This window comes from Nicotiana tomentosiformis, chromosome 12, assembly GCF_000390325.3.
Source record: "Nicotiana tomentosiformis chromosome 12, ASM39032v3, whole genome shotgun sequence".
NCBI lineage: Eukaryota > Viridiplantae > Streptophyta > Magnoliopsida > Solanales > Solanaceae > Nicotiana > Nicotiana tomentosiformis.
In genome coordinates this window covers 9452081-9470765 of record NC_090823.1, presented here as the reverse complement: position 1 = coordinate 9470765, position 18685 = coordinate 9452081, and the positions used below count along the sequence as shown (strand labels likewise).

At 33.3% G+C, this 18685-nt stretch overlaps 3 protein-coding genes across 3 annotated transcripts; 1 reads left to right on the top strand and 2 right to left on the bottom strand.

Moving 5' to 3' along the window:
- The first annotated feature begins 1230 nt into the window (after positions 1-1230).
- On the top strand, positions 1231-3657 carry LOC104108628 (AT-hook motif nuclear-localized protein 23-like). Its single transcript, XM_009617709.4, has 3 exons — positions 1231-1726; positions 1903-2223; positions 2953-3657. The coding sequence occupies exons 1-3, from the start codon at positions 1564-1566 to the stop codon at positions 3276-3278; spliced, it is 810 nt and encodes a 269-aa protein (XP_009616004.1). The 5' UTR covers positions 1231-1563; the 3' UTR covers positions 3279-3657.
- A 7198-nt stretch (positions 3658-10855) lies between these two features.
- On the bottom strand, positions 10856-11239 carry LOC104108629 (uncharacterized). The gene has a single exon (XM_009617710.2). The coding sequence runs from the start codon at positions 11237-11239 to the stop codon at positions 10856-10858; it is 384 nt and encodes a 127-aa protein (XP_009616005.1).
- A 1972-nt stretch (positions 11240-13211) lies between these two features.
- On the bottom strand, positions 13212-18389 carry LOC104108630 (AT-hook motif nuclear-localized protein 10-like). Its single transcript, XM_009617711.4, has 5 exons — positions 17679-18389; positions 16728-16780; positions 15504-15635; positions 14387-14548; positions 13212-13870 (listed from the first exon to the last, which is right to left on the bottom strand). The coding sequence occupies exons 1-5, from the start codon at positions 18184-18186 to the stop codon at positions 13625-13627; spliced, it is 1101 nt and encodes a 366-aa protein (XP_009616006.1). The 5' UTR covers positions 18187-18389; the 3' UTR covers positions 13212-13624.
- Positions 18390-18685: the final 296 nt, after the last annotated feature.

Below are 18685 nucleotides of genomic sequence, written 5' to 3'. Positions count from 1 at the left end.
AAACACGAAAGCCATGACTGCCTACGCACCCCTAATCCAACTTGCTTCTAATTTCCTAAATCTTGACTTCTTATAAACATTAGTAAGAAATAATTCTCATTCATTTCACGCAATTATTTTTATAATTTTCAACTATTTACTGTCACCAACCACTAATATTGTCCGCCTTTTTATTCTTTTATTATTTTGTGTCTCTAGAATTAGGGTTTTGGCCGGGAACTCACGGATGCAAAATTTTTACTATGGAGATTCAAAAAATAAAAAAATTAAACACGCCAAGTACTAAAAAATATATGAACCAAGTTTTCAAGAAACAAAGAAGACTAAATGAGCCTTTGTACTAAATTCGTTGACATACATCTATATATGCTTCTTACCTAATTGAAGATAAGGCTTAGTTTCTGTCTTATATACGTCAACTTTGTAAACAAGTTGATACAATAATGTAGTTTAATCAGTTATATAACACGTTATTGTAGTATATATATGTCAATTTAATTTAATGGTGTAAATTAAAAACCTATAAATTGTCATTACACAAAAATTGAACTCTTTTTTATAAGATTCTCGTTTCTTTTTAGATTAAAATCTAGCCAGAATTCAGACCCAAAATTAAGGAGTCTAAATTGTTTTTACATTTCATTGTTAACGTCGATTAATTTCAAACCAAAGAATATATTACTAATAATTTTAACACGGAAAGAAGTATAAGAATCCATTTGTCAACTAACGTACTCTATCAGTAAATCTGCTTCTTTCAACGCGCTAATTAACATGATTATTTTACTCTCTAATCATTCTAGATTTAGTTTATATAAAAAAAACTGTATTATTAGTGTATTTTAACATGTTGTAGTAAATAATTTATTGTATCTTTAGGATACTAATTTTAATTGTTATAAACTATTACATGTAATTATTTTTTATTCATGACCCAATTGTATAAAAAATAATCTTACACTATACAATAGCGGAAAAAACTTTCATAAAAAAAAGTCAATATATAAAGAAGTATATAATATATATATACCTAAAATGTTACCTAGTTCCACGGTGTAAATTTTTAGAAGGAACAAAGATGATTCCACACTGCACTGGTATAAAAGTTAAAACTCTATTACTCCATAATATTTCTCTTTTAATAAAATCTGTAGTAGTTGAATAAAGAAATAATTTTCAATCCCTTATTATTTTATACTTGTATATTTAAACTTTAGGGTGAGAGAAAGAAATGACTGCGTTTGTTTGAGTCTTTGTCCCCCTTCTCTCACTCTTCTCTCTCTCTCTCTCTCCTTCTTCCTCCCTTCCCTTTCTTTGCACTCAAAAACCAAATCCCCATAGCACAAGCTGCAGGCAAGTCTTGTTTTGTAATCTCTATATTCAAATCTTGATATAAAAAAAATAATATCATCTTTTTTTAAGCCTTATATCTTTCCATTTTCCTCCACTTCCCTCTATTAAACAACAACAAAAAAGCAGTTTTTAAATTTTTTTATTATTATTTAATATTATAGTTTTCTTGAATTTTCTTGTGTTTGTTGTACTTTTGATGTTTTGGTCAATATGGCTGGTTTGGATTTAAGCACTGCTTCTCATTTTGTTCATCAACTTCACCATCCATCTGACTTCAATCTCCAAAGACAACCTGATGATATTGAAGTTAACAACAAAAGCCAATTTTCCGATGACCATCACCACGGCGATAGTGGCGGTCACCGGAATCAAGGTAGAGAACATATTTTTATTTACTTAATTATATTTTCGGTCAACACGTCCCCTCACCCTTGAAGTCTTGAATCCAAGACCTTTTGTCTGGTCTGATATTACGTTGACAGTCTCATCTAACAATTTAAATTGTTGGAAAGAACATATTTTTATTTAGTTAATTATGTTTTTTTGCAGGTGATATTGTTGGTCGGCGACCTAGAGGGCGGCCACCGGGATCCAAGAACAAGGCAAAACCACCAGTAATCATCACTAGGGAAAGTGCAAATACCTTAAGAGCACATATTTTGGAGATTGGAAATGGATGTGATGTTTTTGAGTGTGTTTCAACTTATGCTCGAAGAAGACAACGTGGGATCTGTATATTAAGTGGTAGTGGGACAGTAACAAATGTGAGCATTAGACAACCTGCGGCAGCTGGTTCTGTAGTTACATTGCATGGAAGATTTGAGATTCTTTCACTTTCTGGTTCTTTCTTGCCTCCACCAGCTCCACCAGGTGCGAGATTTTATAACCATCTCATCTAAAAATTTAAAGAAAATCAGTAGCGGAGTTAAGTTCAACGAAGGGGTTCAGTTGAATCCCCTTCGTGTAAATTTATACCTTAGTAATGGGGGAAAACAAACTTTTTTTGTATATCTGTATTTTCAATGAAGGGGGTTCCTTATGCTACGACCAACTCATCTAAAAATTTATATTGTTAGAGAAAACCAGTAGCGCACATAGCTAAGTTGAATGAAGGGGTTCCTTTGTCGAAAAATTTTATTGTAGTAATAGGGTAAAAACAACTTTTTGTATATCTCTGCGTTATTGAATCCCCTTGACGTGAGGGAAGTTTTAGATGTAGTGGTAAGAGGGATTCAAAAATTATACTACTCCCTCAGTTCCTGTTTATGTGAATCTATTTCTGTCTGTTTCAAAAAGAATTATCCCTTTCTAAATTTGAAAACAATTTAGCTTAAACTTTCAATTCTACTCTTAATGAGAAACTTTTATAACTACACAAATATTCTTGACCCCTTTCTGACTTTGTTTAGTACCACAAATTTCAAAAGTCATTCATTTTTTCTTAAACTTCGTGTCTAATCAAACATGTTCACATAAATTGGAACTGAGAGAGTATTAGATATGACATTCTTATTTTTCTTTTGAATCCCTTTGTTAGGATTCTTGGTTCCATTACCGATGAAAAATACAGTTCTATTTACTTAATTATGTTTTCAATAGGTGCGACGAGCCTAACGATTTTCTTGGCGGGTGGACAAGGACAAGTGGTTGGAGGAAGTGTTGTAGGGGAATTAATTGCTTCTGGACCAGTTATTGTTATAGCTTCATCTTTTACAAATGTTGCATATGAGAGATTGCCATTAGAGGAAGATGAAGGAAGTCTCCAAATTCAACCACAGGTATCACAAGTCTCTAGTGGCAATGGCCCTAATAGTGGAGGTGGTGGTGGTGTTAATAATAATCAATTTCCTGACCCTTCATCTGGATTTCCATTCTTTAATCTTCCTTTGAATATGCCTAATGGTCAGCTACCATTTGGAGTCTAAAAACTACTCCCTCTGTTCCACTTTACGTGACGTATAGTTTGCAGTACGAGAGTCAAGCTGACTAATTCTTGAAGATTAGAGTAATGGATGTTGAGTACTATCATTCAAAAGCTCAAGTCGCATTGTCTATATCGAATGAAATAGATGAAGAAATTAGGGTTCTTGAATCATAAAGGTAAGAGAATTAGTGTACCATGTTTGTACTAGTAGTCTTAGTGGTTGTTGGACTTATTTTCCACTTCTATTTTAGGGGGTTTTAATTTTTTTTCTTGTTTATTGTTCTTGGTTTTGTAACTCTATGAATTCTGAAAATACTCCTCCACTCTTAATGTTCTGAAATGGTTTGAGAATGCAATCCTCATATTCACTTTTGTTGTCATGGGAGTAACACACACACATATATACTTACTAATTATAGTAGTGCTATTACTATAACTGATTAGTTGATTTATGTTCCTCTTCATGTTTTTTCTATTTTATCAACCATAGATTATAGAAAGAAAATAGAATTTTTTCCTCATTACCTTGAGGACATATTGGATAGAAAGCCTATAGATTACGGGTTCAAATCGTTGAATCAGTCAGACAGTGATGCTTGTATTAGGGTTGGTTGCTTACATCATACCTCTTGGGGTGCTGCCTTTCCGAACCCTGCGTGAACGCGAAATGCTTTGTGCACGAGTCCTTTTATTTTTTTAATAGTAATTAACTATAGTGAAACATTAAAAATTAAATGTATGTAATGGCAATAAGCATTTTAATTAGTTCTTCTACTGGATAAAAGCTCATGTGCTGGATATCTATTAATAACATGTCTTACATTAATGCTTGAGCTGAATTTTCTTGATTTTGCTACTAACTTTTTGGGAATTTGATCCCACTGGTCTTTGCTGAAAACAATGCTTATTTCTCTCAGCTAATTGACCTTTAGAAAACTGGCATTTTCATATGAGACACATGACAAGTTTTCAGTACTTTTCTTTCAAATGTACAATCAATTAATCTACCTCTCCATCATTCACCCTTTCACCCAATTTTCACTAAGAGTTCAACATTTATTATATATACATAAAAATAAAAAATTTGATCTTTCCCGCAAAAGGGTTCGAACGAACCCCATTCTGCTCCTCTAGCTCTGCCCCGCCTCTACCCCTAGCTAGCTCCTCATCTTCTCCTCTTATGTTACCTCCAAAAACAAAAGAAGAGAAAAAACTAAGGAGAACTATTTTTTAGTCTTGAGTTTTCATGAAATAGGGCTTTATTATATCCATACATTTTGCCATGAAATAGGGATTAAAACATAGGTCATTTTCTTCCTTGCTCTTTCTTTATTTAATCTGTGAGATTATCCTCCTTATTCAAGAATGTACATAGCTGAGTTCCATCTCCTTGTATATCAAGCACTATTCCCATTTTAATACATGGTTTCTGACGATCGAAAGGCGAATCTAGGATCTAGACTTAACAAGTTCAAGTATGAGTATAATCATAAAATATGTATACATTTTAATTTTCTTGTATCTTGACATGATATATAAATATAGTTGAAAACATTGAGTTCAGTTGAACAACAGAACTTGTTCTAGAATCGCCTTGTTCCGGACAAGAGGCAACTTTAATTTAAGAAAGAATGGAAAGATACTTGAAGTAAATGATTCAGTAGTACATGATTCAGGCTTCTTCATGATTTTATGGAAAAAATTCTATGTTCCTTAATTAAATAAGGTTGCCGACTCTTACACCATAAAAAGAAAATCAGTTTTCGATCGGACAAGAGAAGCAACTAGAGTTGACTTTTTTATTAGACCGACACTCAAGACCTAGTTGCGAGCAATAGCGTCTTACCACGAGCTCCCATTCTGCGGCGTGGTGGCAGGACCGCTAGGTGAGTGGCTCCGGGTATAGATAGGGTTAAATCTGCTAAAACTGAGTGAAATTTAGATTGTCAATATTGAAAACCACAACTCCCATTGTTCTTCCTCTTGAGTTTGTTCTTTCCTTCTCTTCTTTGGGGTGGGGTGGAGACTATAAGAAGCCGAACCGGATCTAGGACAATCTCTATAAGTTCAATAGAACATATTATTTTTTCCTCGAACTATCTTATATATATTAAAAATATATTTTAAATGTATACATATAATTAATTATGTACAATAAAACTAGGTTCATTGTTAACCCAGTGACTCTAGATCTTGTACTCGCCTCGGTTAAGAAAAGGCTTCAAGTGTACAACATACTTTGTGAAATACGTGGGGATTTTAATATTTCTAAAATGCAGATAATATTCTTCACCATAACCTTAACTTATAATTAATCGCTATACATTATACCGAAAGATTCTATTTTGTCTTCCAATAAAGAAGATTTTTCACTAAACAGTGGACTTTACGTCTTCAAGTTAGCTTTATTCTCCACTGAGAATAAACTCAAAAGGAGTTATGGATGTCAAGGAAAATGGCTCAATTGTTTAAGAGATCTTTAATGCACTGAATTAGCTGTAAAAGATTCCTTAAATATGTTTAAAATCCATATTTTGTACCTCAAATATGCTTAAAATCCCATATATTAATTAATCTCTTGAGGTCATGCTTATAGGCTATAGGTTCAGATTAGTGGTGGGATTCGTTTGAAAATTGAAAGAATCATGTTATTTTATACAAATTGATAAAGATAGAAGTTAGGTATTTTAGTTATGTAAATAGTCTTTACATATATATTACTAGTATATATTCATTTTTGTTAAAAAATAGATTTCTGCTGGTTTCAGCATTCTCTTTGGAGTCCCAACTAATTTAGATTCGCCGCGTAAAACCGAGAAAAGGAAAAATATTTCTTACCAGAACTCACAAAATCTCTGGTAATTGAGAGATTCTATCTGTCTCATCACAACTCTTCGTAGTAAACTTGTAGGAATTAATATTGCTTTTATAGGAATGTATTGCAGTTAATTATTTGCATTTTATTTTTTTAATTTTAGAGGCTATAAAAGTATTTGATAGAAGAGATCGTGCTTACCTTTTTTCTCGTACAAGAGATATCTGTAATTTAAAGATTTTTAATTTCTATATATTGATAATGTACAACTCTTTATTCCATCTGGCTAAGATGTCATATAATAATAGGTTCTAAAAATGCAATAAATAACTTTCTTGTTAAATTTCCCTGAAAGTATAAAAATTCTTTATCATGTCACTGTATTATATAAGTTAAACCCTAAATATAAAATGGAGAGATCATCTATTTTTTGTTGTTTTTTCCTTCTTCTTTTTTGATAATTATGGAAGGTGTTAGCGTACATATTACTTAAGAATTAATATCCCCTAACTCAACCTTGTTCTTGTAACACATAAACATATAATAAATCTAAGAAGAGATTGGTAGTATCAGATACCTTGCAAATGCTGTACTTCATCGCAATTTAGTCAACATATGTTTCAAAATTAAAAATGGCCACTTATCTTTCCCATATCTAATTTTTGCTAATTTTTAATTTTTTCATAATTTTGTTATCCGAATCAATTTGATGGCACCTTTATTAATTCGACGGGAATATTTGCTTACCTCCTATCAGCACATGTACCAAGTAATTCTATCACTAGCGATTGGACAAATGAAAAAATTGGCATAATATTTTTAGGACATAGATATCTTAGCTTTGGACATAGACTTTGCAAATTATTTTGTTAAGGGGGTGGGTGGGGGTAGAAGTTTTTTGCTTCCAATTATGAGTTGTTAGGACATAGATATCTTAGCTTACCAACTAAAATTGAATAAACTAGAGATGAATTATTTAAGGAAGACTCGAACTAAATTTAATTAAATAGATTTTTGTCTTTTCTAGGCTATTATTAAACTATCAAACAACTTGTTTAAAACTCAAAATAGCCCAAATAAACTATAGAGCTGACCAAAATCACGTCTGATAGTGATCTATAAATTAAATTATATATAACCTCTATGCTTAGCCCTCCATTTACTCAACAAGCTACTCTAAGTTTTATGATTATTTTAAAGAATAAATTAGTGGCAAATTAGTTTGTGTCCAATAACAATTATTAGGATTTGATTAGGCCAATATTCTAATTGCAATGACATTTCTAAATTGGTAATGATTAATTATTGGATTTAAGTTGCATATACTGATTGTATAAAGAATTTAAGCTACCAGTGTTATTAGCTTGTTATTTCAAGGTATGTTTCATTTATTATAGGTCATAACAAATACTTTTTAAATAGTTTTATTTATTGTGTAAAATCTTACACTGCCAATGTATAAAACTTAACACTCTTGATTCTTTTGGCAGAATATAAAACATTGTTTTTCATATCTCAACTCCGTAGGAAGACTTTACTACCTATAGTTTAAGTCAATTTGTATTTAACCCCTCTATATTTTCATATACTTTATTTTATTATAACTAGCTAAATTTTAATCTTTACCTAGTCTTTATTCCTACTTATCTTATTATTTTTTCTCTGACAAAGTTTCTTATTAATATATTGCACTTAATGCCATAATTAGCATCTAAGCTAACAGCCCTAATTGTGGGTATATATAAAGAATATGTCATATATATATAAAGAATATGCCAAGGACAGCCAAATATAGAAGAGTTTATGATCACTTTATACGAAATTCGTAAATAATTAGATTTATTTGACCGATAACAACTGATTTCAAGCCTGTTATAGCGATTTAAAAAATAGAGTAATAATAAGGAAAAATATCAGCTATGTCCATTTATAAGTAGATTATTATAAAAATTGGTCAATTCATAAAATATTGCTAATATTAGCCAATTAACTATTTGTAATCGAAAAAATTAATTTTTTATTTTCTTTTGAGTGAGTGTTATTAAAATAAATTGGGTACATCTTAAGAAGTTTGGATCTCAGTTTTGGGATGATTTGATGGAGTATTTAGGTAGTTTGAATTGAAAATTTGAAGTAGAAGATGAACATGGAAAAAATTATATGTATATCACATATGTATCATATTTGTATCAAATTTATATCACATTTATATTCATATATACTTGCGTGTGTGATACATGCGTGATAATGATACGGTTTGATACATGTGTCGCAGAATAATTTTTTGAACTTGATTTAAAACTACGAAGTTTGATACCAAATAAGTCCAAATCATCTCCAATCTTCCTCAAATTTTGTATACTGACTAATCCATATGTTTTTAATGAATTTCAATTATACCCACTGAAAAAGATCTTCTTTTGCTTAGATTTTTGAAATCTTATATATATATATATATATATATATATATATATATATATATATATATATATATATATATATATATTGTATTTTATCACCTTGTTTTCTACCTCATTCATAAAATTTTCTTTCTGTCTTACTTCTAATGTTGCTGATCATGCTTAATAATATGGAAGGAGATCTTTCCATATGATTCTTGGAGAAAAAAAATCTTATTTATTTGATTTTTTAATTTTTATATGTGCTTGGCTAGTTTTGATAAATCTATGATTGATGACTAGAGATTGGTAAGTTAGAATTTATTTGGGACATTTATGTAAGATTTTTTAATAATAACCGATTAAATTATATTAACGATATAAAATATAAACATTGCTAGGGTGGAGATCCTCTTTTTAGTCCCAATTAGAATCCCTTTCAAAAAGTTTATCTTTTTGCAAATATTTTTTTCTCAAAGAACGTGAAAGAGAGCTTTAGCGCAATAGTTATTGTTGTGTGATTAGGAAATCACGTTCAAGCCATGAAAATAATTTGTCTTGCAAAAATATAATGTACGGCTGTATACAATAGACCTAACGTAGTCTGAACTGTCCTTATTTTCTTTTTTTATTTCCAAGAAACTTTAGAAAAATCTTAAAGTTATCCAAACGGATACATAACCCTCTTTAATTAATCAAAAGTCTTCTCCAAACGGCAAATATACATACCTAGAACGTCATAGTCCCAATTATAATTCGAAAGAAATGACTAGGATGGATATAATCCTTTCACCAGTAGAATATATGGGAAATTTTTTGGCATGAAACGTTTTCTCCTTTAATGTGCCTTACTTCGGCATGAGCCCGAATTAGTCGGCGTCAAAGCTAGTACCGAATACCGAGTGGAAAATCAAAAGAAAGTGCAATGCTTTAATTGCCCAACACTTAGACTGTTCAAAAAGTTTGGAAACCTTGGATAATTGCCAAGTCAAAGAGCCAAAACAAATTGATTGAAACCTCAAATCCTATAAAGGAAAAAACCCAAATCAAATTTCGGAGCCTCAAATAAGCCCGTGGACTGTCGGATTTCTGTAGATGTCCAACGGTCCAATTTTTTTGGCCCATCAAGAAACCTTGCTATAAAGTATAATGTAGAGCAGTGCGTGAAAATAGTACGGGCTTGCCAATTTTCGAACTGATAATAGTCAGCGTTTGCAAAGTCATTGAAAAATAGCCACTATTTTGCTGCAACACGAAAAGTTCCAGCATAATATACTGGAGATTGGTGCACCTGTGTATGAACTTCCAACATATTATGCTGGAACTCCAGCACACGAAAAGTTCCAGCATAATATACTGGAGATTGAAACTCCTGTGTATGAACTTTCAGCATATTATGCTGGACTATTATATTATACTGGAACTCCAGTATATTATGTTGGAGGTCTAGTATATTATGTTGAAAGTTCACATGTAAAAAATTCGAACTCCAGTATATTATGCTGGAATATTTTCCGGATTTTGAACAGCATTTTCGTTCAGATTTATCTTTACATGAAAAGTGGCTAAATTTTGATTACTTTTGAAACTGTGACTATTTTTCAATTACCATTTGTAAATCTGGTTGTTTTTGAATTTCATCCGAGTTGTGCCCATTCAATTTTCCTCCCTGATTTATTTGGTAGTCCATTTATTTCTCGGACGAAATGCAAAATGGGTTGGTCGGCCGAACGAACTGCATGCGCGAGCCAAAAAGTATATATATTATTGGTCTATTTTCATGTTGTCACACCAACATTGTTGTTGTTTACTATGCATTAGTAAATATTATTAAGTTGGACAGGAAATGTAGTAAAATTGGGTTCCTAAATCGTATGAAAGTATCATGATCAAATGTGGACTTTCAAGGAGTAAGCATCAATTTTGTGGCAATGATTTGTTTACAATAAGAAATAGATTTTTGTTTAGACATTTACTTGAGACTCTGTTAAAGACATGTGGTATATATGATAATGAATTTATTTGAACATTTATTCAAAATTCTGGTAAGGATATAGATGACATGATAATCATTTGTCCTTAATCTCAATTTTTATTATTGTCATTTCTATCAATTGGTATATATTCTTTCCAAAATAATCAACTGTGTCTAAATATTCAAATAATCTTATCTTGAACTTCTTTGTACAAGAGGATAGAGATAAAAATGTGTTAAACTTGAAGAAAAAAAGGAAGAAAAGAAAAACAGAATACCTTCTTGTTAATCTATGTAAATTTCTCCTCATCATAAGAAATGGACCTATAGACAGTCAAGTAAAATTCAATCCACTTCTAATATCGAATCAAGATCGTACTTTAATTTTGTTAATAACTATCTTGAGCATAAAAGTCGATAATTTCCTTGAGATTAAGCTCAAACAAAGAAGAACTATCATTTTGCATCAACCACAACATGTGTTCAAACAAGATAGAATCCACATCCACAAAAATCAATTTCTTTTCTCTAATATTCTCATTTACTTTCCCTTCATCTACTTCTTTGTTCCTCACCATTTCAATCAAAACCCTAAAAGGGCTTTCTTCCAATATAAATGGCTCCACCAAGAATTCTCTCTTCTCCCTCCCCACGATCACAGTTACCTGATCAGTATCTGAATCTTCATAACCATTTTCAGATAGTGATTCGTAACCTAACCGGCTTGAACGACGCCTTTTCAAGATTGATATTGGCAGAATTACGCAATCCATAAGGTGAATTTGCAACACCACTTGCTAGGAAATTTGTATGTTTAGCTAAAGTACTTGTATGATAGATGAAGAGTTCTTGAATGAGGGTATAGATTGAATTGGCCAGCCAAAGGGTTAATAAAAGGTGTATATATAAAGACAACTTATAATACAATTCTATTTTAGTGCAGAGTTCTTGTAGATGGTAGGAATATGGAAAGTGACAGACAATTTGATAAATGGAAGGCCCTATCTTAAGCTTGAAACATGTCACATGCATGCAAGGCTATACTAGGCAATTTGGGGTAGTTAATTTCACGAGCAGAATTTAGGATTTGAAATTTATGGGGTTTTACAGCAATCTCAAGTTAATATATATAATAATTACTAGGTTCATAGTCAAATATATATAAATATTTAGTTAATTTCTTAATACATATAACAAAACTACTACGTTCATGTGAACTCGTATATAATACTAAAGATCAGCCCCTGGTCAATTTCACATCAATTGTCAAATTATATGATTATAGTTCTAATTCTTTTTCACGAGTCAAGCGCGTGAAAAAAATTTCTTCTAATGAATGGCAGTGAAATTTGAATTTAAGTTGAGAATAATGCTTAGACATTGTTTAAGGAAACTTAAGTGGATATACAACCTCCCCCCAAAAAAAAAGGATATACAACTTTATCAGTTTCTGATATTCCAACTAATTTTTGGCCAATTAGCAACTGCAAAGAGTTGAGTTTCAACTAAATCAAACACCACCAAACTTTTGTAGACTGACTAGATCATTACTTAGATTTTACTTTGATTCAAGGTAGTTAGTACACACGAATGAGCAATATCTGGTACTTGATTTTGACTAAAGAATGAAGAATAATTACTTAGACAAGAGTGGGTTGTTTTAGCGGTGAACACCCTCCACTTCCAACCAAGAGGTTGTGAGTTCGAGTGACCCCAAGAGCAAGGTGGGGAGTTCTTGGAGGGAGGGTCTGTGTACAAATTACCCTAGGGTAGGGGTAAGGTCTGCGTACAAATTACCCTGCCCAGACCCCGCTAGTAGGATTATACCATGTTGTTATTGTTGTTGTTGTTGAATGAAGAATAATTACTTATAGAACAAGGTTAGTGGTAAGTACACGTAGCCATCTGCATAAAATTGGGTACAAATTTGTGGTATTAGTTAGAAGTCACTGGTTTATGGCTTTGACATCAAGGATGGAGCTTGAAGACAACTTACGGATTCGATCGAACTCAGAAGATATATTCTAAATTTTGTATTTGTGTTAAGAAGTTAATTACATATACAAAAAATTTAAATTCAAAATCTATTTATTAGTACTTGAAGTCGTTATAGAATTCAAAACTCATAAAATTCAAATCTTGAATCCGTCACTCCTACCGGACACCAACTTGGCCAGGTTGAAGTTGAAACTTTGCTTGGCTCAAACCTAAATCACTAATTGTTTTGTCACTGTTTTCCAGCACATTTTGATATTTGGCAGAGATACTTATTATTTTCATTTTCCAACCAATCTGACTATTGACTAGTTGATAGCTTCTGTTTATAAAATGTGTTTTCTTCTTTATTTTCCGTATTTATTAGTTCAGAGGTATATTTGAATATTTTCCCGGTATATTTGAATATTTTTCCAAAAAAGTAAAGTACTAAATATAGCAATTATAACAGCAAATTTATCATGCATACCAGCTTGTCATGAGTCATGACTAAACTCTCAAGGGCTTTTTTTACTTTTAGCCTGCGCCAAAATCTATTAATATTCGATAGCCGAAAAAGTATATAAAATTTATATAATTTTTGTATATAACATACAAAATCAAAAAATATAAAAAATATATATATTTTTTCAGCTATTATTTTGAAAGCTGTTATTTTCCCTCTTAATAAATTAGCAAGTTTTCTAAACTAACTTGGACCTTATAAATATGAGTCATAAAAGTGAAGGAAAAGAGGGCAAACTTCTAATAGGAAATAGAAGAATTATTATGGCAGAAATAGTAATTGCATTGAGACCTAATCAACTCAGTTTATGACTACCATATCTAACAAATACCTAGAAAAGAAAGTTACCAATAAAATTAGTTTGGCAAACTGAGAATAAGTAAATACTCAAACCACAAAGTCACCTAAAATATACTAAGACTAAGGTGGTGAAGAAACCATGATTTGACTTTCTGCAATTTTGCCATGCCTTTGACCTATCCTACAACTGATAAACTAAAGGGTGAAAACCAAGTAAGAAAAAATAAGAAAAAAGAGAGAAGTAATCAAGCTGAAGTCAAGAACTCGATATAACGCCTATAATCTGCTGCCTATGATCAGTCGCGGATCAAGAAGACAAATACCCTTGGGAACGTCGTGTCAAGTTAAGGAAGCATTTTCACATTGTTTGGCCCCAGTACGTTGGCATACCGTGCATTGGTTGCGCAGCATTACCAAAAGGTCCCTGCTCGTGGCTGAGAGGACTTCCACCGTTCTCATCGGATGAGTCGCTTGAGGCACCCTGGGAAGGAGAGCTCGCCTCAGTGACCGGAGCACCAAAATTCAACATATTGGAAGTTGGAGTCGGAGATGGTGCCTTAGACTTGGGCTTTTTGCCTTCCGCAATGAAGCTACCCACAACCACCTGGTAGTGAACAGAAAACTGTTAGCAAGTAACACGATATGCATACAACGGCATGCAGATTGTTCACAAGCGGTGTCAACATTTAAAGAAGAGCTATGTTGCTCGTACTCTCCGAAAATGTCAATGAGCGCTCGTCACACGGGTGAGGCAGCTGTTTTGGAGAGTCTGTGCAACATAGAAGAGCGCAAATACGCGAACCAACTGTGTAACATTTTAACATTTATTATCACTTTAGTTTGTGTAAAGGGGCTTTAGCCTATCGATTTAGTCGAATCTTATTTCTAGAGGTCAGGTTTCGGTTTAGTACCACCTTTATTTTTTAAGAAAATAGGCTAAAATACGCACGTAGCTTGGGGTTCGAATCCCCAACCTCTAATAAGCAAATGAAACGCTTGACCAGTGGACTAGGAAGCACTATTCATCGAGCAGTGTCTTTTTACATTATTTTTTCCTACTTTTTGCACATTATTGTATGTATATTTAAATTTTCTGACGAAGTGGTAGTTAGAATAGCACCTGTACTGGAGTGGCAGCCATAAGCATCCCTGCAACTCCACCGCCCAAAACTCTACCATCTGGCCCAGACAGCGACACGCTTAGACCACCTGTTCTGCTACGGCTACCATTACTTTCTGATAGCAAGAATGAACCCGATAATGAGATGATTTCAAATCGGCCCTGCATATAAAGAATAACACAATGCTCGATGACCAATGCCGAAAAGGTATGTTACAAGACAATCAGTATACATGCAATCATCACCTTTTTCAAATTCAGCATTAACATACAGCAGACACTTCACAACTTTTGCGATAAACGCACATCAAATTACTTGTGCAATATGCAATACACAAGAGAGAGAGACCAAGACAATCAAATAACTGAAAATTGGTATGACAACTCGTTCCAGATAAGTTTATTACACAGAACTACCCAAAGCAATGGTTTTCCGTTGTAGCTGCTCTCATTTTTTCTCTCAATCTCTTCTTTAGGATAAGATTGACAACGCACGAGTTGATGTCAACATAACAAAACCACAAGGTTATCCGTCATAAAATAAAACGATCAGATACACCTAAAATCGTATTAACCAACTTCTGCAAAAATGATACTTCAAGAGGAATAACTGGGCTTCATAAATGAAGAAGTCTCTGACATCACAACAGAAAGACCAAAAAGGGGAAGAGAAAGCCTCAACTGAGTTAATTCGTTTCGTATGGGCTTAATACCATCCGTTGAAGGTTTTATTGTGTTTCATCCCGCTTCAAGTACATTCATCGTCAGGGGCGTACGTAGTGTGATAAAAGAGGTTCAATTGATCCCATAACTTTCGACGCGGAGTAAAAATTCGTTAAAATTGCAAAAATAGTAGATATGAACCCATAACTTTAAAAATATAATGTGTTCAATGCAACCTATAGAGTTCAAATTCTAGACCCGCCTTTGTAATCATCATCGCTCCTATGCAAACGCTTCTAAAAGAAAAAAAGGACTAACACACATGCAACAGCAAACTCCAGCAAAAACACTATAACATATACAATTATACATAGGGTAGCTAAGAACTACCACACATGCAACAGCATAAGGCAACAGAAAAAGTAAGTGTCTTTAAGCTAAAACTCATACAGACCTCATAGGTCACAGTGCCACCACCCATTGCAGGTTGGCGAAGAGTGACATTAGATACGGCTCCATTTGCAGATAGAATACAAACTGCCCGTGGTCCTTGCTGTGAGAAAGCCATTACCTTTGACGATATGTCCTGCGGCCAAGGTAACAGAATTGCAATCATAAAGAGAACTCAACAAAAAATTCACAAGACTGGGACTTCAATTCAAGTCAACAAGAAGTTTGATTATGGGTAAGATATAAATTTTACGTATTAGTTACATTAGACTTTTTATTGTTAACAAATGGAGTTGTGAACCCCAAAACATTTCTGTTACCATTCACCATATACGACAACTGATGCAACAACACAATTTAGATATGGTAGCACCTCTAGTAACTACAAAAACCAGGTGCACGGGGTTTTAAAAAAATTCACCGACAAAAGACGCTCCATATCCCACTTTAAGTTTAACCTAGATCACCAAGATACTACCTCTATTTAAAGTTTAAACCTTGAAACCCACAAGCAAACAATATAATGGAAGCCAACTCTGACAACATCTAATCAAAATGCTGAAAATTACATCCTCCAAGTAATTCATTAACATGTTTGAGATGAAATATTAGAGGTTTCCAAAACATAGGGACAAAACTTAATGCAACTAAACAAGAGAAGTTAAGATGGAAGAGCCAAAATCTTGCCTATACAAATAAAAGGAAAGAGAATAATGATGATCGGAACGAAGAACACAAAAATGAAACTCTGCATGTGTGACATGAATTAACAACAGTACCTTATTTAGCTCATGAAAGACAAAAAGGTAAAAATTTCCAACTTACAAAAGATCCAAAAAATATCTCATCCTTCCAAACCACTGTATTGCAACTTGGAACCGTTGCACAAAAGCATACCTTTATTTCACCATTAGAAACTCCACCAAAAATTGTAGTTTGGTTCTTTTAATTCATCCTAGAAACTTGTCCACAATAAGTTACTGGCGTATCAACCCAAAGATTAAGAAAGGAATCCAACGAAATACTATGTACAGAAGTAAACTGATCTCTTCTTTTTCTCTCATAAGAAATTGGAAACTCGAGCCGGTTGCAGAACAACAATGTACAGCACAAAAACATGCAGACTCATGCATTTGTAAAATACATAGGTTAATCAGAGTTTTGTAAATCATGCTGTTAAAAACAGCATGCTTTACCCCAAAGATCAATAAGCAAAAAGATATTTTACCTCGCCAATGTTCACAGTGATTAAATGCGGTGTAAAGCCGAATCCAACTGCACCTGTCAACCATCAAGAAACCCAATAATCACTATGTTGCAGGTGCTAAATAGGTAATCACTCACCTCTGTCGCAAAATGTTTGGCACTTCTCACTTACCAAGAATCAAACTAAGTGAACTTTGACTAACATAAATATTTTCTTATCCACCTTTTTCCTACAAGAATTTCAACTTATAGTACTTTTCAATGTATCCGACTAGTTAAATTTTAATTTCATTAAATTAATCAATATATTTGCCCCCTAAAGTTTAGTCAACCTGACTCTGATTAGAACACGGTGCCAAACAAATTGGGACATAGGAGAAAGTTGAGGAAAACAAAAGGCAATCTATAAAATATAGCAATGATAAGCAATTTAAGCATATGTATTTTCCAAATGAGTTTTGACTTCTACGCATGAGTGTAATGTCAGTTTGTAATCGTCCCTAAAAAGCTGGATTAAGCATATGTTTTTTCCAAATGAGTTTTACTTATATGCACTGAAAATATAAATGTCAGGTTAACTACATGTAACCGTCCATAAAAATAAGGTAGGTTGCATGCGGTAACAAGTTGAACTACATTAATATAGTAAAACATATTTACATTATCAGTGCATATAAGTTAAATTCTTTACATCATCAATGTATATAAGTTAGATCCACTCCAAAGTAGAAGCTTAATACATATTTTTTTGAATTAAGCTGGTGCTCGTACCAACTTGTGTGGCCCTCGACTATTCCACCGGTACCTACTACCTCTCACCAGCACAAGCACACGTATCGAGTAACTCTAACCACCAAGGCTAAGCCAAACAGGAATAAATCACCTAGTGTTTTGCCTCTACTAAGATCTCAACCTAGATACATAATTAAAACAGCTAGATACATAATTAAAGCAATAATGAAGACAAATATACCAAAAGCTTCTACTTGTTTCTTTCCCGAGCCAGGAGGCCTCCCACGGGACTTCTTAGAAGGGTTCTCTCCATTATTACCAGCAGCAGCAACAGAATCTGGATGACTAACCACTGAAGGAATTTGAGTAACTGGATTAGGAGAAAGGCCCAAAGCAATGTTATTATTATTATCAGTAGAGTACTTTCTGGGCCTGCCTCTTTTCTTCTTAGCAGGCTCAATGCTTAACCCTATAGCAGCAGATGATGATCCATCAGAGTAATCAAGATTTGATTTTGGGTTTGGCCCAGAAACTGAATTGAATGGAAATTGTAAGTTCTGTTGTTGGGGTTGTTGCTGCAGCTGTTGGATATTAGGAAAGTTGGGTTGTTCTTGTTGTTGGAGTTGGGGTGGTAGGGGTGGGGGTGACACCATTGATCCATGGGCATGTGGGGGTGGTGGTTGGTGGTGGGGTGGTAGAGATTGAAGGTGGGGTGGGTTGTGAAGTGGTGGGGGTTCTTGAGAATCCATAGGACAAAAAAGAATATACTCTAAAGAGTGGATATAATTATGGGAGATGCAATGTGAAAAGGGTTTTTTTCACAGTGAAGTTTGGATTTTGTTGTGTTTGTGTTTTGGGGGGGCTGAGGTTAGGGGGTGGGATGGTGTTGTCTACTGAAAAACTCTGTTTAATAAAGAGAGAGAATACAGTGTGAAAGGAGAAAAGGGAAAAAGAGAGCGGAAGGAGAAAAAAGGGGAAAGAAAGTTTGGAATATTAGGGTTTTATGAATTAGTTTAAGACTTTAAGTTGGAGTGAGAGGGGAAAGAAGGTTGTTTGGAATTTTAGGGTTTTATGAATAAGTTTAAATAATTAGAGGTCTCGCTTTTGAGCTCTAAATATGAAGAAATTTATCAGATTCGTTTTCACAAGAATGGGTTGTGAATTTGGGTTAGTTGGATTAGTGTGTTTTCAGACACTTGATGTATAAAATATTTGTATAGCTAGATTACTTATAAACTAATTATAATT

What these genes read in the sequence shown, in the direction of transcription:
- LOC104108630 (XM_009617711.4), bottom strand. Translation starts at nt 18,186, where the DNA reads ATGGATTCTCAAGAACCCCCACCACTTCACAACCCACCCCACCTTCAA. An exon ending in TCACTGTGAACATTGGCGAG is followed by an intron (nt 15,636 to 16,727) that starts GTAAAATATCTT and finishes CCTTGGCCGCAG; the next exon opens with GACATATCGTCAAAGGTAAT. An exon ending in TGGCTGCCACTCCAGTACAG is followed by an intron (nt 13,871 to 14,386) that starts GTGCTATTCTAA and finishes GTTCACTACCAG; the next exon opens with GTGGTTGTGGGTAGCTTCAT.
- LOC104108629 (XM_009617710.2), bottom strand. Translation starts at nt 11,239, where the DNA reads ATGGATTGCGTAATTCTGCCAATATCAATCTTGAAAAGGCGTCGTTCA.
- LOC104108628 (XM_009617709.4), top strand. Translation starts at nt 1,564, where the DNA reads ATGGCTGGTTTGGATTTAAGCACTGCTTCTCATTTTGTTCATCAACTT. An exon ending in TGGCGGTCACCGGAATCAAG is followed by an intron (nt 1,727 to 1,902) that starts GTAGAGAACATA and finishes GTTTTTTTGCAG; the next exon opens with GTGATATTGTTGGTCGGCGA. An exon ending in GCCTCCACCAGCTCCACCAG is followed by an intron (nt 2,224 to 2,952) that starts GTGCGAGATTTT and finishes TGTTTTCAATAG; the next exon opens with GTGCGACGAGCCTAACGATT.